At 39.9% G+C, this 20,883-nt stretch overlaps 2 protein-coding genes across 3 annotated transcripts in view; one reads left to right on the top strand and one right to left on the bottom strand.

Moving 5' to 3' along the window:
• Nucleotides 1-20,883, bottom strand: part of WDFY4 (WDFY family member 4) — a 116,774-nt gene that overhangs the window by 27,732 nt on the left and 68,159 nt on the right. For both annotated transcript variants that reach the window (XM_065746149.1, XM_065746148.1), the window contains exons 46-50: nt 14,351-14,499; nt 13,095-13,215; nt 11,943-12,028; nt 10,733-10,795; nt 731-773 (exon numbers count right to left, since the gene is read on the bottom strand). In XM_065746149.1, the coding sequence (XP_065602221.1) occupies nt 731-773; nt 10,733-10,795; nt 11,943-12,028; nt 13,095-13,215; nt 14,351-14,499 (462 nt within the window). The remainder of the gene's footprint in view (nt 1-730; nt 774-10,732; nt 10,796-11,942; nt 12,029-13,094; nt 13,216-14,350; nt 14,500-20,883) is intronic.
• LRRC18 (leucine rich repeat containing 18) lies at nt 7,940-8,848 on the top strand. Its single transcript, XM_065746180.1, has one exon. It carries the CDS (start codon nt 7,987-7,989, stop codon nt 8,773-8,775), a length of 789 nt encoding a protein of 262 aa, XP_065602252.1. The 5' UTR covers nt 7,940-7,986; the 3' UTR covers nt 8,776-8,848.

Raw genomic sequence — 20,883 nt, 5'->3', positions numbered from 1 at the left:
CCATGCCTCAAAACCAACCTCAGAGCTCCATGGATCCCCCATCCACCAAGACAAACATTAAACATAATGGAATCAATCACCCATTGTCATTCAGATCAGCACAACAGCTCTTATACCACAGTCCATTCAACAGAATCTAAGTCTTCTGGCTCTTCTTCAGAGAGCCATTTGCATTTGTATATAATCACCCTTCGTTTTTATGCAGTATTTGAGTAACAGAGACATTTTTTCTGATTTTAGAAGAGCCATATGCAAACAATCAGTGTATTTGCAAATCCTGGACAACTGCTTGTGTGGAAAGGATTCAAAAAGTCCTCCATATAATCAAGAGGAAATAGATTTCTTCAGTGTGTCTTGAACCACCAAGATTAGAAGTATGAGAAAGTGAATGGATTTCTCAGCTCAGTATAAAACCAGCAAAAACAAAAGACATAGACTGATTTAGATGAGCTGTGAATAACCATTCAACTAGGTGGCTTTCTTTGCACAGCATTTTAAAATGTGCACAGGATCACACAATCTGTCAGATAGTTTGACCATATGTTTCACAACAGGAGGAACAAAACCTCTGCAATAACCAGATGTAAATACTCTGCTCGTTTTACTAATAACCTCAACTCCAGCTGTGAAAGAATAGCTTAGGCCTTGAAGCACAGACACACAAATATATATAACTGTGAGTGGACACATGGGTAATGACAATCTTAGCTTAATCACATGGAATCATTACCTGCCACTTTTGGAGCATTGTTTTTTCCCCTCCTGAGTGTTTCCTGTATGGAACAGATAACTGATTGAAATAATTGCTTCAAAAATATAAGATAAATTCATACATTAATGTTCGTGCTCTTTGAGCCCCTGTTCTCATCACAAGACGACACTAAAAGAATACTGCAGTTTCATCAGTGAGCAAATCATTTCAAAATCAGAGAGTGGTGATGCTTGGGTTAGTGAGGAAGGATCCGAGTTTCATTACCGCTTTCAGTAGGAGGCAAGGGTCCGCCTGGGGAACAGGGATGGCCAGCTTCAGATGACAGATGAGGTTATTGCTTCCAGTCACTCTCCCTGCCTAACCATGCAGAGTGCTAAGCTACTTCTGATTGAAATATCACCTCAAGTGTGATAACTCCGCAACAGTTCAGAAACTGACAAACTGGGAGAAAAGATACCCCTGCAGCAGGAACAGAAGGACAGCTGATAAAGGTTTTTCATTCTCCATATAAAAGATCATTTTTGCATAAGGATTTTGAAAATAATGTGGTTTTGAAAAAGTAGTCTGTTGTGTTGTTTGTTTGATTTTTTTATTTTATTTCTTTTACAATTTTTAAGCATGAATGTTTTTTTCCACTTTCTTCATTCTCAAAATGCAAAGCAATTTCTACTGAAGGCTTCAATTTAAGCAAACCAGCTGAAGGCAGATTCTAAACAGGGAAATGTATTTGAAAAGGGAGAAGGGTAAAAGGATCTGAGAAGGCAAAAGTAATAATCCAGGTGGGCTAGCATCAGAAGGACATGGATTTGTTCTTGCTAGCTGCAAGCAATCAAACTGAGACAAGTGATAAAGTCTCTTCAATGAAGAAGCCATCTGCCAAAATAAAAAGGTTAGTGACATGATATAACTGGTGGTGGAAGGTGCTTTCCCTTATGACTATATAGCTTTACACAAAAGCTAAGATGTCAGTTCACAGACAAAGTCACTAATTTCATGAAGCCTGATGGAATCAGATCAATCACAGAATATAAAACTACTATAGGAACAACTAGCTGTTATTTTGCACTCCTGTGCTCTATATTGGATTACACTAGCTAGTCTCAAAAGCCTAAATAAAATACTAGGATGGTCTATGGTCATTACAGTTTTATTAAATTTGTGGTAGTAAATTCTTGTAAATGACTTCTCGTGATTATTAATCATTCTTTTACTGCTTATTCAGACTCAGATCAGCTAGTAGTGTACATTAAAGATAAACAGTACCATTTACTCAAAGTATTTTATTGCTTACTTAGACATTCTTGCTATGGATAGATTGGTAGGTATTTGAGGATTTTGTACAAACTGAATAAACTATTTAACAAACAAATGTGAAATCCTGGACTGATTTTGGCTCGTGGTCTACAACTCAAGCTTCAATTAGTTTCCCTGCAAAGCACGTGAAAACTAACAATGATAGGCTATTTTTACAACAAACAGGAAACACAAAAAGGTATTATTCATATCTGATACAGGAAGATGGGGCCTTGACAATTTGTCCAAAAAACAAACCAAAAAAAAGAATGGAAGAAATTAGTACATAATTAGTACATAAAGGGAACTTATAAACAGGAAGGAGACTGACTTTTTACATGGGCAGATAGTGGTAGGACAAGGGGGAATTGTTTTGAACTAGAAGAGGAGAGATTCAGGTATTTGGAGAAAATCCTTTACTCAGAGGAATGTGAAGCACTGGCCCAGGCTGTCCAGAGAGCTGTGGGTGCCACACCTCTGGAGGTGTTCAAATCCAGACTGGACAAGGCTCTGAGCAGCCTGATCTGCCAGAAGACAAACTTGGCCACAGCAGAGGGTTGGAACTGGAGTTGGATCTTCAAGGTCCCTTTCAACAAAAGACATTCTAATATTCTACAGTAATAGAAAAAACAAACAAACATTAAATGATGGAACCCAGGCACAGTGTTGTTGGAGTAGAGTACTTGTCAAGTGAGGATCAGGTGAGGTCCTTCCCTTCCATCAAAAGCAGACACAATCACTAGAACCATCCAGCTTTACTTTGGATTCATGGCTGAGTTAAAAGGCAGGGAGTTATGTCATGTAGAAACCTGCTCAGTCTTATCAGTTCTCCAGCATTTTAAAGTGGGAGTATGACAAAGGGAGAGAACTAAAATACTACAGATGGGGCTAAACTGGCCTAGTCAGTGTGCCTGCTATACAAATGTACACAATATATGTTGATTTGTGTGTGCCATTACCCTCTATTGAAAATCCTGCTCTGTAACAAGCCCTAACCCAATAAGAACAGTCTTCAAAAGCCAACGCAACCTCCTCTAAGTGGAAACTACCACATAACTCAAAGCTCAACTCCTAATGAGAACATACAAGGCTCAGTGTAGTCATTCTCCCTGAAAGAGTCATGCTCCTGGGCCTCAGGGGTCCAGATGGGATGCTCTCCCTGAGTTCTGAAACCTCCCTTGTCAGCTCACGGGGCTCTGAACATTGACAGAGGTGTATCTCTTCAGAAGTTTTTTGTTTTGTTTTTTTCCCCTTGAAAATAGTTGCAAGTTTTCCTCTTGAAATAGTTGCAACCAGTTACTAAAATCATGAACTACAGACATACAAATTCCAGGAAATTCATACAGTACAAGAAGAAATTGATGCAACTGCACTTTTTGAAGATAGATAAATGCAAGCTCCAGCTCAGAGCAAATCTTCCCTCCTAGTCTGTATCTATCTGGTCTGACGTGTGCTATGGATATTAGTTCCAACATATACATACAAGAATTTCACAGTGAGTTACAGCCAAGTAAAATGAAATAGCCAAATGACTGAAATGGACAGCTAAGGCAACAAGCTCACATAGTTTCTAACCAGGCCCAGATGCTTTTTATTTCTGCATAATTTGAAATCTAACATTTCCAGACACAACATACACTTCAACTCTTTTCCCTCCATCTTGAGCTTGCATGCTGGAACCACTCATTATGCTAATGATTCCAACGACGTGGCACTGCTGTTGCTTAGGAACAAAACTAGTACAGGCTGCAGTCGGAACTCCACAGAGGCACTGAAGCTGGGGAAGTACTTTTTCCACTCTTCTTCCCCTCAGTACACTCACATGCACAACAGTTTCTTCAGGAAGTTCAAGGAAGTCCAATTCCAAACTTACAGGCCTCTGAAAAGGAAACTGTCCTGTGCTCCTCTGTTTATCAATTGAAAATTGAAGAGCAGACCAGAGGAAGACTGCATGGTAACAGACCTTGAAGGCTCATCTCACACTGCTGAAAGAAAGAAGCAGCTTGTGACATTGGCACCATGGCTTTTAAAACTTCCTAACTGCTAGTTGGTAAGATCTTAAATGGGGGGAAGCAAAACTGTTGAGATGAGACAGTATTTTTGTACATCCTTTGTGGGGTGGGTATTCATCTTATAAGTGATCTTGTACATGTTGATTGCACAGAAGCAATATAGAAAAGTAGGAAAATTAAAGAATGAATATCCTCAGTATCTATTTATTCAGGATTCAGATTCAAACAGCCTGCTAGCAAGAGACTGCATCTAAAATAGTCAGGGAATTAATCTCTCTTCCACAATAGGTCGTATCCAACAACAAAAAAAATGGAAACAGCCTTGAAAGCAGGGAAATAAAATGGTCTCCTAGTAGGAACTGCTTGGCTTCATGCAGCATCATTTGCTGTATGAATACTGTTTTTAAGTAGTACATGAAATGGTTTCCTTTGAGCTGGAACACATTACCTCACTGTGCTGACCCCAGAGAGACCCTGCTGGACTGGGCAGCCCTGTTCTGCACCATCCAAACTTCCGGAGAGAGAAGAAGAACAAGCTTTTTCACGGGGAAGTGAAAGATGGTATCAGGATGGCTCTGTACGGTTTTGGATGCAGTGAAGAAAGAAGCAGCAACCCATGGGAGGAAAAGAACAGGGTGAATCACAGAGATTTTGAAACACCCAAGACAGTGCCATTGACAGAAGGCCTAACTCTTCATGCCAACACTATGCTGAGGAAGAAAAAGAAATGCTGAGGTATAAGAGACTGCACCAGGGTCCAAATCTGTATTCTTCTAGCCCTGGACCTCCTTCCTAGGATAGGCCTAAACTACAATGGGTCGTGGCAGGGCTCTGTGCAAGTAAGAAGTAATCTGCAAGCATTCCTTGGCTCACAGCCTAATCTTCAATCAACTAGAAACACAGTGCCACACCCAGGGACAAAGGCTGCAGCTCACAGGGTGAAGGGTTAAAGTCAAATGTGGGTGGAGTTCCCACTTGGCACCATTGTTTCTTGGGCAGTGGAGTACACATGTACCTCTTTCTCTGCTACAGCCAGAGATGCATTGCAAGCAGGAGATCAAATGGGCTTGATTAATATTTACAGCGAGGAGGGCTCCTGTGATTCCTGAATTTTTAATATCAGTAGCTACTGGATCCCTCTTATTCAAAGAGAAAGGAAAAGAAGACATGGCTAAGTAAGCTCTATTATCTCCAGCTACAGCCCTGCAAAACACTGATAATCAGCTTTCAAGCATGCAGAGACAAGAGAGCTATTCATGCTCTGCCAGCTGGTGTGCTGCGGTGGTGCTTCAGAGCTCTAATGTTGATCTCTGTCTCTGGCACTGAAAAACACTTTTTATTTTAAAAGTAATTTTGAAGCCTGGATTCCACTTCTAACCCAAAACAAACAGCCCCTTGAAAGTGTGAGCACACTGCAAGGACACGTGTTTACCTGATCACCACGTTAGGTAGGATCTAAGGTACGATTTTAAAAACTTCAACTAACAGTGACCTGACCCAGGTGGTTGAATCACTTGAACATCTGGCCATTTTCCTGTGCATCATAATAAGTGATCCAATTTCAGGAAAACTACTGATCAGTTTGGACTTGTAAAACTCTAAAAGACCCAGGTATGATTTTTTTTTAACAAGTCAGCAAGTTTCATTGATAGAGAAGTACCCAAAAGATTAAACTATGCTATTACTCCTCATCAGCATTCTTCCAGCACTCAGCTCTCCACACCAGGCTCCCTCTTGTGTTCCCAGGTACACACAGCAGAGTAATAGCACTGGGAACTAGCATTAATAGAACAGCACAGCAGTTTGTGGTGTTCTCAATATATATATATTTAAAGAAAATTGTTTGGGATGAAAGTAGAGCAAAACTTTTCCCCATGGATTGCTCCCCCTCCCCGAACAACAGCCTCTCCCCCAGGATTTTCATTGGAAAGTTTCAGAAAAAAAATCACTAGGAACTGAACAAAATGTTTTCCTTCTGAGAGGTTTAAAGATGTCTTAAAAATTATTCTAAAAGATTATCATTTTTAATTTCAAAAACAAATATTTTTTCCTTTGAGGCCGATTCCTTTTCTATTAGAGGCATAGTTAGCTGAAAAAAGGCTTCACTTATCAAAACTAAATGTTTTCATCAACTTGTACAACTTCAACAAGAAATTCAAACAAAAAGAAAAGTCAGCCCCCAGAGTCACCAAGTTCACAACAATTTCAGGAAGCACAAAATCTCTCTCCAGCCTGTCCAAGCCTAAGGCAGTTATCCTGCAGATCTTTTTTCATCAACTCCTTTAAAATAGGGGAATTATAATTTAAAAAAATGTTTTGGCTCCTGCACAATCCCAGGCAAATTATTTAAGCTAACATTCACAAATTGCTTAATTTCCCACAGTAATTCCTTGTTTCCTTCAGTTCCCAGTCTATATCATGAAAGGAATAGCACTGATAATGCTCTTGGAACAATAAGTTTAAATATAGCAAAGGGCAAGAGACCTTTGAATATAATGTTAATATATCCCTGTAAATATATCCCTATAAACCCTGTGGGTTTTTAACCTTTTAAATCATTTCATAAAAAATATCAGAAAGATTCAATTTTGGAACATACCCTCAGGGCAAGACTGACCCCACAGCACTGCTTCTTGGAGCACCTGCCTCATTATGTTGCTCTTAGGAAAGCAGAGATATCTTGCTTTTGCATCATTTTTGGCTACAGTATGCATTTGAAAGGCGTTGAAATGCCTTCACTGTAGCCTGAGCTATCCCTTCATGTATTTGCACATGATTAATGAGTTGCCAAAAAAGCCTGAAGGGTTTGTAATGAAGCCTTTCTAATAGGGAAATGTTCTGTAGACAATTCCACATTTTGTCACAATCAATCATCCATCAAAGCTGCGATTTGCCTCTTCACAACTAAATGCTAGCCTGAGTGCTCTATCTCGTGGTTAGCCAGCTCAACCCACGCTCCTCTCAGCATGGATCATTTCTAGGGGACTCTTTGTCACTAGCTGTGACTATTATTTGTATTTGATGATGTTCAATTACATGAACCAGTCACCAACCATGAGACTACAGTGGACTACTACTCACACAAGTCCCTATTTGCAGCACACAGCGTATATTCAGAATCAGTACCGACCAGTCTGACTAGAGCACTCACATGCATTATTTGAGGATAAAGCATCTTCATCGTGGGAGTTTATCAATCCTACAACATGTGTGGAAAGACAAGGTAGGATTATCCAGAAGCGGTGCTCGGGAGCACAAGGAGACACTGAGATCTAGTTTAAGCTGTCATTAAGCAGCACTGACAGAGACTCTGCTCAGTATGCCCTACTGAAAGTATGTGAACTGCAATCTGTTCTGGCAAATCTGTGAGCCAACTGGTTTCTGAGGTCCCAGTTGAAGAAAAACTATTAATCATCTCCTTTAAGCATTCAGTTTCTCTTTCAATAGTCTCCAGAGCTGAAAGCATCAGGTCCAGTCAGCAGGACATTTAACCAACCTATCTGTCAATGCCAGGCCTGTAAGAACTGTAAGGACTGCTTCGAGACCCATAATATATTTCACCTGAGTCCTCATACAGCAAATGGATAATGTACTTCATTCACTTTCATTATATGCTGATCTCAAACCAGTATCTAGGGATGAAAGACAGCAAATTTATCCCACTTGTAATACTTTTAATTTCATCCTGTAATACTTATATTGCTTTACAGAGCAATGCAATGTCATGGTGCAATAAAATTATATTTTTAATAATTAGAATTTCACCTACTCAAAATGCTTTCAGGAAAGCCTTTAAGTCTTGACCTTAAAACAAAACAAAACAACCTTCTGAAGAGTCCTACAGTCACATGTTAATTGATGATTATGTCATTATTTTGTTTTTAATTAGGAAGTCACTGCTTTCAAAGGCTTTGCTGGGGTCCCCTGCTTCTTCCAGAGCCTAGTATGTTTGTCTCTGTCTGAGGAAAGATGGCCAAGGGGAAAGGAAAAGGTCCAGAGGGGAAAAAAATTACCTTGAAAACTGCAAAAAATTCCATCAAGATCTCTTTTGATGGAAGTCGTCGTCTTGACTTAAGTAAGATGGGTATCACTACCTTTCCCAAGTGCATTCTAAAACTGGCTGATGTGGATGAGCTTGATTTGAGCAGAAACATGCTGAAAAAGATCCCAAACAGCATCGAGAAGTTCCAGAATCTGCGCTGGCTTGACCTGCACAGCAATCAGCTTGAAGAGTTGCCCAAGACATTAGGTACACTTCAGAATCTTTTCTACCTGAATATATGTAACAACAAGCTCACCAGCAAAAATTTGCCAGAGGAGTTGAACCTTCTCAAGAACCTGCGTATTCTCAACCTTGGCTTGAACTGTCTTGACAGCATCCCAACCTCACTTGGAGCCCTGAAGGAACTTAAGGAATTAGGGCTCTTTGACAACTTATTGACTGCCATCCCAAACAGTGTGAAAAGGCTCCCCAAGCTCAAAAAGCTGAATGCAGAAAGAAACCCTTTCCCTGAGTTAATGAAAAAAGAAGAATATGTCGACTCCATCAAACGTATAGAATCGCTTTACTTAGTGCAAGAGAAAGACCTGTGCTGTTCCTGCCTGAAGACCTGTCAAAAAGAAAGGGACAAACTAAACAAGTTCAAGAACAAAATGCCCTGCCCATCCAAGAAGCTCAGTTTCCCTTCACTCCTTACACCCAACTCGACTGCAATGGATAACCAAGAACAATGGAGATTAAAAGATCAACATATCTGAAATTTACAAATGTATTTCATGGGCCATGGGATATTAAAATCCAGCTCAAGCTAATTAAAAGCTAATCACCTTCCTCCTTCCTTTTTCTGCAGTTCTCTTCATTTAAAGATATCCAGTTTTAGAAGCAGATCTGAAGTGGTCCCTAAAACTAAATCTGTTGAAGGAATTTTTACAAAAATAGTTATTTCTAATAACTATGCTCACACCACTTAGCCCCCAAACATTAGTCTTTACATTACATTACATTTCAGTGGGTGAGGTGTAGTTACTCACAATCTCAGTGAATATACTTCATAGGAAATAGAAGAGTTAAACATCTTGTTATCTTGTTTGCCATAAGGAGCCAGACTCTGCTTAAGCAAGCTTTGTGAGATTCTGGATGCTGTACCAGAGCACAGCATTCTCTGGATTGCATAACAATGAGCATCATTGCCTACTCACATTATTTAGTCTGTCTCAGTCTGAGTCTCACTCCAAGTAAGCTGCAGAAGGTAAAAAGGCTAAGAAGGAGATCAATCACCATTTTTAAAGGTTCCGGACAGTTCACATAGGCAGTACCTTCCTGCCCCAGGTCACTCCTTCTCTACTACCCAAGAGTCAGTTGGTGAATCAAGGAAATCATGTCTGGTGCTTCCTCAGTAATTTTTAGCTTTCAATTGATATGCATGCATGCACACATGCACCTAAGCACACGTGGCATGTTACTTGCTCATATCACATCCCTAGGACACACTGCTAACAGGCTGCAAACAGCAATATACAGGTGCAAGCAATAAGCAGATTATAAAAGTAGTGGAGCATGACACATGAAGAGGTGCTGGCTGTGGCCTCAGTAATGCATGGTGATAGCACAGATTTAACTATATTTAAATGAAGAATCAAGTGCCATGGGTGAAGCATTCAGTGGTCCAGAAATATGCAATTATCAATTTTTAAATAGCTAGAGCAGCAACTGAGAGTCAGAACTCCTACAATATTATACCTATGGACTAGATGGAAAAGCTTGGTACCAGGTTTCCAGTAAACAGCACTACTTGAACATCATTTGCTATATCAAACTAATCATTTCTTATTTCCATGCTTCAGCTCTGCCACTATTAATAGCACGTCTAGGCAAAGACCTTAGTCTGGTCTGCCTCCCTGTCTCATGTAGAGCAGGAAGAGCAGGAATGCTATGGAGAAAATTAGCAATTGCTTCACACAACACACATTCATCCCCATGGAGTTAACCATCACTTCTGTCTCAGTTTATGCCCTAACCAGAGCTAGTTGCACACCACACTGATATTTCTCACAAGCAGATGGCTAGCACTCTGGGTAAAAGTGTTCACTTCAAAGATAGGTAATGACCTGCAACAGGTAGAATGAAAACAAAAAGAAGAGGAGCACAGCTCACACAAGCACAACACTACAACTCAACAGATCTCAACAGTATTCTGCCTTCAGGTGATCATTCCAGAGTATACTGGTCAGGCATTTAGGGTTGTTAATCCTCACACACCCAATTTGAAAAGAAATTGGAATCTCCACTGCTCAGTTACTGTAGTGTGCCAAAATGTCCATGTAGACATCTGTCATTGCCTACTCTAAACATGCAATAAAGAGCCTATTATGTAGAAACATTATGGATTAGCTCTATAACCTCACTGACTGTCTCTATTCCACACTAACCCCTTGTGTAAAATTTATTGATAAAGTCATATTAAGGAGATAATTGTTAATCAACCATGCACAGTCAGCTACTTAACACATTCCTCATGCCTTCAAGTCATGGATGCTGTAACACTACAACACTGCAGAGTTCTGGAGACACAACTGAATCTTTAAAATAGAGGGCACAAACAGTTAAGTTTCCAATTTCCTTTTTTTTTTTCTTTTTCTTTTTTTTTTAACATACAACTTATTCTTGTATTTTCTCTGATTTTCTACCATTATCCAGCACTCTCTCTGTTTTTACCTTATATTCAGGGACTCCTCTGTTACCCCCTTTGACTTCAGTGCAGGCTGGAAAAAGCAAAATCTACAGGTAAAAGATAACAAAACAATTTTTTAATAGTTATTTGTACATGGTATATGTGTATCATTTCATTTCTGCATATGATCTATTGAATAATGTCATATCTTAACAACAATTTTTAATGGAGTCATAGAATGGTTTGGGTTGGAAGGGACCTTTAAGATCTAGTTCCAACCCCACTGCTATAGGCTGGTACACCTCCCACTAAATCATGTGGTAGATGCCTCTGTCTATAGCAAGGGAATGTCCCAGCATTTCACCAACCCAGAATAAAGTTCCAAGACAACACAGCAAATACATACATTTAATGTTAAGAAAGTGTCTGTGGGATGGTCAAAATAGTTGCTTTCCTAAATAGAGCTTTAAAGTTACACATAAGGCCATGACTTACGATCAAGTGGCTTAAGATGGTATTAACTAAAACCAGAGAAAGAGAATCCTCTCTGATGTTTACCAGCCTGCTGTCAAAAGTGGCAGAAAGGAATACCAGCATACATATCAGTCCCCCCCTTTACCTTCAACTAAGGCTTTTTATTTTCATTCTTTTTAAATGTCAGGCAATTTTAAATGTCAAACACATAGGTTTCATAACCTGCAGCTGAATGGCAAGACAGGCAGTTGAAGGTTCGTGCACTCTCTTGAACCACGTAAACAAGATGCCCCCAGTGGATGCATTTCAGAGCTAAGAGACAGCGAAGATAAGGACTAAAAGCAACCATCTCTGGGATGTAATCTGGTAATTTTAAGTAGTCACATTATGCATCCAGTTTAGAAAGGAAAAGTGGATAAATTCACATTGACTTTTTAAGGAATGCGCCATTAGAGTGTTCAGAGATTTCAGGAGCAGAAGGATCTTAAGAAAAGGAAGCAGCACAGCTGCAACTGCATTCCTCTGGGCTGAAAGGATATATAACACAACACATCATTGGGTGCTAGAAGAATCTTACAGATGCACTAGCTTCCTTGATAAGTCAATGACTATACAACGCTCCAAAGAATTCACAAGTCAGCAAATGAAAAATTTCATAGCTTTGTTTACATGTAAGCCATTAAAGACCATAAAGTTGCAACTGAAGAAAGAGAGGACAAAGACAGACATCTGAAGCCAAGATAAACATGGACCAGCCACATGGTATTATAAAGTTATTACCTCTTAAATATATTTTTTCGGTCACAGTCATGGAAGACAAGAAATCTGGAGTAACCATTTTTGAAGAATATTTCTAAGGCGATCTCCTAGGAAAGTAAATCATTTACAGTTTGAAGCAGTGTAGAGCTAACATCAGTGCTGTAAAGAGCCCAAGTTGTGGCTCGTCAAGTTCATAAGGGCTTTAAAAAACAAAGGGCATGACTTCGTAGCAAGTGTGAAAAAGCATAGCAAAATAGGCCTCACGTTCCCAGTTTCTCCAACTGTAGGAATAGTTCTACTGGGTTGACTAGGATTGTGAATGCTTCTGTGAGGCAAAACCAAACTCCTGATATTGGTCCCATCACCCAACGTCTGCTATTTCTGAAGCATTTTTGTCTTGAAATCTTGGTGTGATTAGCATGACACAAATTGTATTCTATATAAATAGTATAAATTGTATTCTATATATTCTATATATCCCTTCCCCCAAAATAATAATAGTAATAGAAATACAGCAATGCAGAACCATCTATATCCTCTCTAGCACCACATTTTCACCCAAGGTCTCATTAACAATTTCTTGCACTCATCTTCATTTTTCAGTTTGGATAACACTTTCATTTCTCCTGTTAAAAAAAAATAAGTCCATGCATACACATACATATAAATACATTTGAAGAAAGCAAGATTCTACTAGCAACTTCGATGTTATTCACAAAATTGAGGAAGAGGTGACCATTATTTTGCTCTGATTACTCATGAGCAATGTGAGAAAATGTGGTTCATACAGTTACTCATAACAAGGGTTAACATTTCCGTACATGTTTGGAGAGTGACCTAACCACTGAAGCATCCCATACTCTATATCCTAAAGTAGGAATCATCTACTGAAATTTTCACATACATCATGACATATGAATTGAGTATCACAGATAAATTAGAGACTTACTGGGAACTTCAGTCAAAACAAGAAGCCGACTTCACAGCTGATTTTCAAAAACAACGAGATGGATTGTAAAAATACTGTCAGCCCAACAAACCAATCACTCTACTGGGAGGTTGTTCTTATTCTCAAAGAAACTTCAATAGTCTTAGCAAAAACTATTCATGTAGTTGTCAGTCACATTACAATACAGCAGCAGCTTTCACTCAAATGGACACATTAGTTCCTACCTGCAGAAGAAAGCGCATTGGACGGATCTCTTTTATATCACGATACAAGTAACGGGAGCACCTCTGGTCTCCCACAGCATGATCTTTATGACATAAGTTGAAAATGAAGGGATCACTGATGCTGGAAAAGGAAAAATAAAAATAAAAACAAATGAATTTTAAAAGAAATCAGGAAAACCTTCATGAATGTGATAAGTCCTGTCTTCTAAAGACAACTGTAGTATAGAGAAATTGAAAGGCTAGACAACAAAGGCAGATTTTTTTCACTAGTTCTCAAAGTAATAATAAAAATAAAAGTTGAAAAAATATTCAAATTATTATTTATTTATTTTTTACAAAAGCCTGCAGAGGCTGAAGGTAGATTTGGAGTGATGATTTTCGTGTACGCAAATACGTAGATAGCAGTGTTTTGCATCTGCTGAAGTCTGAGCAGCAGCAAGAGAAGGAATTGAGTGGGAGGACCTGTAAGCCATGGTCAAAGGCAAACATCACTGCTTCTAACAGCTACTAATCGGAACTAATAATTAAGCTATTAATTCATTATTACTGTAGGCACGTACATGTACTGCAATTGCTATCCACAACGCAATCCAAAGCAAGCCCCTTAGAAAAGCAATTCAAGTTTTAAATCAGGCTCTGTCCAATCAATCTGTAAGTCATCTGGACAGATTGACTGGTATCGGATTTAGTAAGAATTGGATGTAGAACAGACAGACAGTCAAGGAGTAAAAATACCAAGTTGCTCACTGTCCCACCGGGCCTTGCACATGAACACACAGTATGAGCAAAGAGCTAAGTCTAACAGACTCATTTTCAGTATTGATCAGTATCAATAAATCATGAGTCAAATATGATAGCAGTGTGCCAAATATTAATTACGATTCTCTCCGTCTTAGAAAAACAAACAGAAACTTATGAGATAATGAAGCAAAAGACTCTTGTAATGACTGTTCCATATGAATAAAAGATGGGAGCCAGCCAGAAAGGAACATTAACAGCACTTGAAAAGAAAAAAAATAAAACAGAGAAAGAGACATGTGTTAGACTGCTCATCATCTCCATCTGTTGGAACTGGGAGTCCTTGAAGCACCTCCAAGTACCTACAGTAAAGTAGGTTGAACAATTCTGCAAACATGAAAGGATGGTTGTGGGTCTAATTTCATCCTGAAATCCCCCAAATTCTGTGCAAAATCTAGGGTTGAGTACTCCAACACTGAAGTTAAACAAGCAGGTATCTGGGAGGAAAAATGACTCACCTGGACAAGCAGTGCTGTGTACAGCAGACCTCTTCCAGAGGGGACAATACAAAGTATTCACAGACATAGAAGTGGTCTCTGCCAAAAAGCAGCACTCCTTCCAAAGCTGTGTGTCCCTGCACGACAGCCATAGAGCACTTGAATGTGACCTAGTATGGGATTAAGCATAATAAAGTCAGGAGTGGGTTACACAAGTAAGAAAGTCAGTAGGAGCAGGACTCAATGATGCTGAAGGTTGTATATTTGTACTAAGAGAGCCACTATCTTGATTTACAAGTGTATAGGGATACAGCCACAAAAATCACAAAATAAAATAAAATATTATCACTGTATGCCTTTCTGGAACATGAAATGAGAAAGTTTGATCTCCTTTCCACTCAATAAATCTATTCCTTCCCCACCTACCTGCGACTGCATCACTAAAGGCTTGCAGATGTTGCAGAAGACTTGATTGCAAAACCCTGTCAGCAATAGTGACACTACAAGGGTATGGGGTTGAAGCAGTGAAGAAAGAAATAGCTTACATAAGAACAGTAGCATATAACAAATATCTGTACAAAGTACTGAGAAAAGGGAAATACATTTGAAAGTGGAAACTACATTAAATCAAATGAACACTCAAAACCCTCCGAGCAGATTCCAGGAAGCAATGAGCAAGGAAAGAATCTAATACTCTTGATGTTTCTCTCTCCTTAGTCAGACAGATCAGAACAGAACAGAAATCTAAATAACACAAAACTCCTTGCATTTGTACTTTTCCTTCCTATATTATAAAAGATGCCAGTCAAAATATACCAGACTGTGATTCTATTCACCATAAAATAAAGATTTATATTTACATTCTGGAAAAGCTAAAAACAAAAACAGAAAAAAACCCTCCCTTGGCCTATTAAGATTCACTTTCTTTTTCCTCTTATTGGGCAAAAAATTGGCCCTTAAAATAGAGGAATTTTTTAACCCACAAATCATTTTGGGAATTATTGAACATCATAGCTTTGCATTTTATGCTAGTTCATTGAAAGATTTCTTGGGAATGGATCAGTTTTGATAAAAAATTCCTTTCCTATGGAACAATTTTTAAGGCTGAGAGATAGTGTAGAAAAAAAAACAAGCCAATAAAGAAACCAAAAGAATCTCTAATGATTTGGAAAACTGGTCTCCAGGAAACTTCAGTAGAAGTTCTGATCTTAAATCAGTAAGTATTTTAGTGCAAAGAATTTTCCTAACATTTAGAGGCAAAATACTTATTGTTTGTGTGTGTTGTTTAAGAATATTTAAGGCTAAATGATCTTGTCCCTATGAAACTTCATCAGAATACAAATCCTGTATTATTTTTTGCACATGTAAAAATGGACACAAACAGCATTGGTTCTAGTAGATCATATGAAGTCCTCATATTACTGTGATGAAGATACATAGAATAGGTCTTGTTCTATAGTGCCTACAGTCTTCCTTGTCTTCCACCGTATAAGCATTCTGTCTTAGATATTAGCATAACTTGGTGAAACTAGAAAGTTTTCTGCTTTGCAATTCAGTACAGAATGAAAACTGTATGACATGGAAAGATGCAAGAATTTAGAAGAGTGATTACTATTTTGATAAATTTTAATACTGACAAACGACAAATAAATTCATAAATAATTCAAATAAAATCATGCTTCTACATTTATGAAAATTAACGAAAAGTAATTCCTTTCACCAACAAAATGGAGAGGTTTCATTTTAAAAATTATTCGTGTAGGAATAGAAGATTAAAAGGTTAAAAAAAAGAACTCTAGAAGATTTTAATGAACAGCTTCTGATGAAAATCTCTTCTCTCCCTCCCTGTTTCCATTCCAATTACTTTAGAAGGAATCTAACATTTCAGTCACCTCTCTTGGTTGATCCCCACAGGAATGCCTCTCTTCTGGCAATAAGCCACCACAGAACTGGAGCACCATGTGCACATGTCATTGTGTGGTTAGAGGTATGTATGCTTACGGTGAGAGTGCTGGGGTATTCTGCTCACATTAGTGAACCACATGGCTTCCTGAAGTAATTATATAACAAAGATTGCTTCTTCCCAAATGGAAGGTTACTGAATAATGAAACATCAGGCAGTTGCATAAAATAGCTAAATGGACACAGTATTGAAATCCAGACTTCTAAGAAATCTGCCTCAGCAAAACCAGCCCTCTTTTCCACGTGAAAGAGCCATTTGACCAATTTAACTTTGCTTTATTATTATTTCGTTCTGTTGCATGCATAGCTATCATGAGGCTCCGGGCAGGCAGCAGAAGAAACGGATAGACAAAAGTAAAGTAGATAAAGGAGATTCTCAAGCAGAACTAGGCATGAAATAGTAGATAAAGGGGAAAAAGTAGCAAGAAAAAGGCAAACCAAAATGGGAGCAGGAAGGTGGTAAGAAAAACAGCAAAGAAAAACGAGTGTGAGTATGCTTATGTCTCTGATCCTCTTAATGTTGAAAAGCAAAGAGACAGCAGGAATGGGGTTTGGAACAACTCAAACCACAAATACAGAACTGAATAAAATATTGGGTACAGCACAGGAAGCAGCTGGGTCAGTCCCACAATCGTACAGCTTGATGTAGGATTAACAACAAAGAAGTTAAATGCACCAGTGTGAATTCACCTCTCCTGTTTATGTTTCATGGCAATCTGAATACCAGTGTAAGATATTGGGTACAGCAGCTTGACTCCAGCCATATAGTCACTGTGATCAGATAAAAGATTTCAGTGAAAACCCTTTGACTGTATGCATGGTATGAAACCACACGCTGGTCAGTGCAATGCAGGAAGCAAAGCTGCTGCTAGGAGCAGGAGGGATGAGACAAGAAAAAAGGCAAGCAGGGGAGACCTGATAAAGCCAGGAGATGGACTGAAAACCCTAGAAGAACTGCAGCTGATCGCCTAGATTGTTTACAGCAGCAAACAAAGGTCAAACTACATGCAATTCCTAGAGCTTCATCCTGGATCAGTATTGCACAGTGTGCAGTAAGGAAGGTCTGCAGTTCAGCCTGAGAAAGTATTTCCAATCCAGTGAGGGAACCACAAAACCAGACTCAGAGCTGTACCAAAACCACTACTCAAATGAGCAATTAAGACTGGAGATAACAGATCACATGTATGTTTGGGAGGTACAGATTGTGGAGGGGGGCTGCACACAATCACTAACATAGTCTGGCACAAATAACCACTTCAGTACTAGGGCAGTGCTGGGGCACATTAACAGGTCTTGAAGAGGAAAGAGCACATACCTCTCCTTAGTACACTCTGCATTCTATACTGTCAAATCACTAACAGTCACTGGTGCCAAATCCATTTCTTCATTTCATGTTAACACCTCCAATGGAATTAAATATGCTTGCACTGTTAGAAATAGTAGAGTCCCTGGGCTGAGTTAGTTCTTCTCATTTGGAAAACAGGGCTTGTTTTTATTCCAGTTGAGTAATACAGGTCTGACAAAGAAGTGTACTATGGAACCCCCACCAGGACAGACTTGTACCTATAAGCCTTTCATCAAAACATCAGGCAGCTTGAAATTACCACAGATTAAATAAAAACTTTTCTTTTCTGTCAAAACAGAATAGAATCCAGTTCATCAACTACTAGAATCATTAATCAATGACGCAAAGCTGACATAAAATAATTGAATAATTACCTTCTAAGGTATTGCCTAAAGCTCTGCATCCCTTGATTGCTCTATTCATTCATATGTACAAAGAAATTAAAGCTAAAGGCGTATTTTTCTTTGAGGGGGGTTGAGAGAAGGGGGGGGATCCCTTTTTCCTGTTTTTCAGAAGAACTGTTTATATGTGCATCCAGTTGCAGTTGAACAAACAGCAATAAAACCACACCTGTTCTGTAGCTCAGGAGTCAGGTTTCCGAAGGAATTGCATGCCTGAAGATGCAATCAGTCCTTAAAGGCCTTACAAAAACACTGGAGGAAGTTAGCCATCTATTCCTACAGAATCTAGCAGTTTTGTGTTGCCCTTCCAGGGAAAATACAGTGAAAGGAAATTAAAGTCATAGAACTCTATCAAAGATACATGCTTACCCATGTCACAGAGACTCTGGAACACAGCATTTTTACAGCATGTGAACAAAAGAATGGATACCCGAGTCAGTTCAAAGATCCATCTAAACAGCTGCCCTGAGTATTGGTAGCAGAAGCAAGGAGATTAGCATGTTTCTTATAGTCTGATACTGAATATTTCTTCCCCTTCATAAATATTCTCAGTAACCAGTAGCTTAGTGACATCTTTAAACCTCTTCCTTCCTCTTTAATGCCACATCTTGCAGTCCTCTATAAACACAGCCATCTCTAATAAGTTGCTCAGAGATGAAAACTGTATGTATATACTATTTCTGCCTGTTCTGTTGTGTATCAGGGTACATCAGCTACAAAAGATCTGTCAGTAAAGTCAGACTGATGTTATTTAGAGCCACAGAGTTTAAAATGTTAGGAATATATGAAACAGAATACAACGCTTTCACAACTTCTGCTAGGACAACAGATGCATACTTTCATGGTGACAGCCATATATGTCCAGCTCTCAACACCACTCACAAGACCTCTCCTGCAATGTTTGTTAGTTTGCTTGTTGCTGAAGACTCATCTTACTTCACAACAGACACACACACAGCTCATTAATCACAGCTTAAGAATACATGACAGGTTGCTTCATTCTCCTCAGGAGCTCAATGACCAAAGAAATCTAAATCCACTAGTCTCTCATGGCAGGGGTTCCAGGCTCAAGTCTGATCTCATCTCAGCTGTTACAAACATTGGCTCAAATTCCTTCTACTTGGAACTGAATTGAACTATTGTAATCATCAAAAAGACTGTAATAAGCCTTGCAATCCCAACTTTGCTCTGAAAGACCCACAATACAACTCCTCTGCAGGTAGCTTCTATCCACCTCTCCTCTCTCCCCCCCAACGTTTTCCGGAGCAAAAACTGCATGCACAGGAGGTGTTTAAGCGTGCACTTGTTGAGTTTTCAACAATTTCCCAAATGCTGCAGGAAAAGAATATTATGTATTTGGGATGAAGGAGAATGAAGAAGAATATTCCTGTCTGTACATAGCTATGGGCACTGGGGCTGCTCTTTGTCCTTGCTTTCTGTGCTGAAAGCTGCCATCTGTCCCGGCCCATCGCCAGCATGAGGAGTTGGCATCCCTTAGCTGATGATAGCATCTGGAAGCCAGTACTAATAGGATTGTGCTCATACCTCTTGCACACTCAGACGTCTCTGCCTCTCTCCAGGCTCCTATCAAACAGAAAATGCTGCCAAAAACAAACATGAGTCCTTTAATTTTCCCTTACGCCAGTTCACTTGAGTTCATGCCCTTCTTCATGAGTCCCAGGAATATACACAGCAAAGCTTGTCTACCCTATACCCTGCTGCATCCCTCTACAGAAGTCAACTGGTAAGGGATTGACTGTGCTAACTGGAGTGGGCAGTCAGGGCCCTGGAATCCGTTAGGAGCTCTGCAGGGATCCTGTAGAGATCTCTGTGGAGATCTCCCACAGTATTCTCCTGAGGAAACTGGCAGCCCGTGGTGTGGACAGGTTCACTCTTCTCTGGGTGGAGAACTGGCTGGAGGGCTGTGCCCAGAGGGTAGTGGTTAATGGAGTTAAGTCCAGCTGGTGTCCTGTTATGAGTGGTGTCCCCCAAGGGTCGGTTTTGGGGCCCATCTTGTTTAATATCTTTATTGATGACCTAGACGAGGGGATTGAGTGTACCCTCAGTAAGTTTGCAGATGACACCAAGTTGGGAGGATGTGTCAAACTGCCTGAGGATAGGGAGGCCCTTCAGAGGGATCTGGATAGGCCGAATAGCTGGGCTGAGCTCAATGGGATGAGGTTCAATAAGGCCAAGTGCCAGGTCCTGCACTTCGGCCACAGTAACCCCATGCAATGCTATAGGCTTGGGGCAGAATGGCTTGAAGAATGTAGAGAGGAAAAGGACCTGGGGGTGTTGGTTGATGCTCGGCTCAACATGAGCCGGCAGTGTGCCCAGGTGGCCAAGAAGGCCAACAGCATCCTGGCCTGTATTAGAAATAGTGTAGCCAGCAGGAGCAGGGAGGTGATCATCCCCCTGTACTCAGCTCTGGTACGGCCGCACCTCGAGTACTGTGTTCAGTTTTGGGCCCCTCACTACAAGAAGGACATTGAGGCCCTGGAGCGTGTTCAGAGAAGGGCAACAAAACTGGTGAGGGGTCTGGAGCACAAGTCTTATGAGGAGCGGCTGAGGGAGCTGGGATTGTTTAGTCTGGAGAAGAGGAGGCTCAGAGGAGACCTTATTGCACTCTACCACTTCCTGAAGGGGGGTTGTGGTGAGGAGGGGGTAGGCCTCTTCTCCCTGATAAATAATGACAGGACGAGAGGGAATGGCCACAAGTTGCGCCGGGGAAGATGTAGATTAGACCTGAGGAAAAATTTTTTCTCTGAAAGAGTGGTCAGGCACTGGAATGGCCTGCCTAGGGAGGTGGTTGAGGCACCATCCCTAGCGCTGTTCAAGAAGCGTTT

This window comes from Cyrtonyx montezumae, unplaced genomic scaffold, assembly GCF_038088225.1.
Source record: "Cyrtonyx montezumae isolate F1298 unplaced genomic scaffold, pur_monq_1.0 scaffold_4, whole genome shotgun sequence".
NCBI classification, from domain to species: domain Eukaryota; kingdom Metazoa; phylum Chordata; class Aves; order Galliformes; family Odontophoridae; genus Cyrtonyx; species Cyrtonyx montezumae.
The sequence above is the reverse complement of the archived record's forward strand: the minus strand, read 5'-3'. Positions and strand labels throughout refer to the sequence as shown.

What these genes read in the sequence shown, in the direction of transcription:
- LRRC18 (XM_065746180.1), top strand. Translation starts at nt 7,987, where the DNA reads ATGGCCAAGGGGAAAGGAAAAGGTCCAGAGGGGAAAAAAATTACCTTG.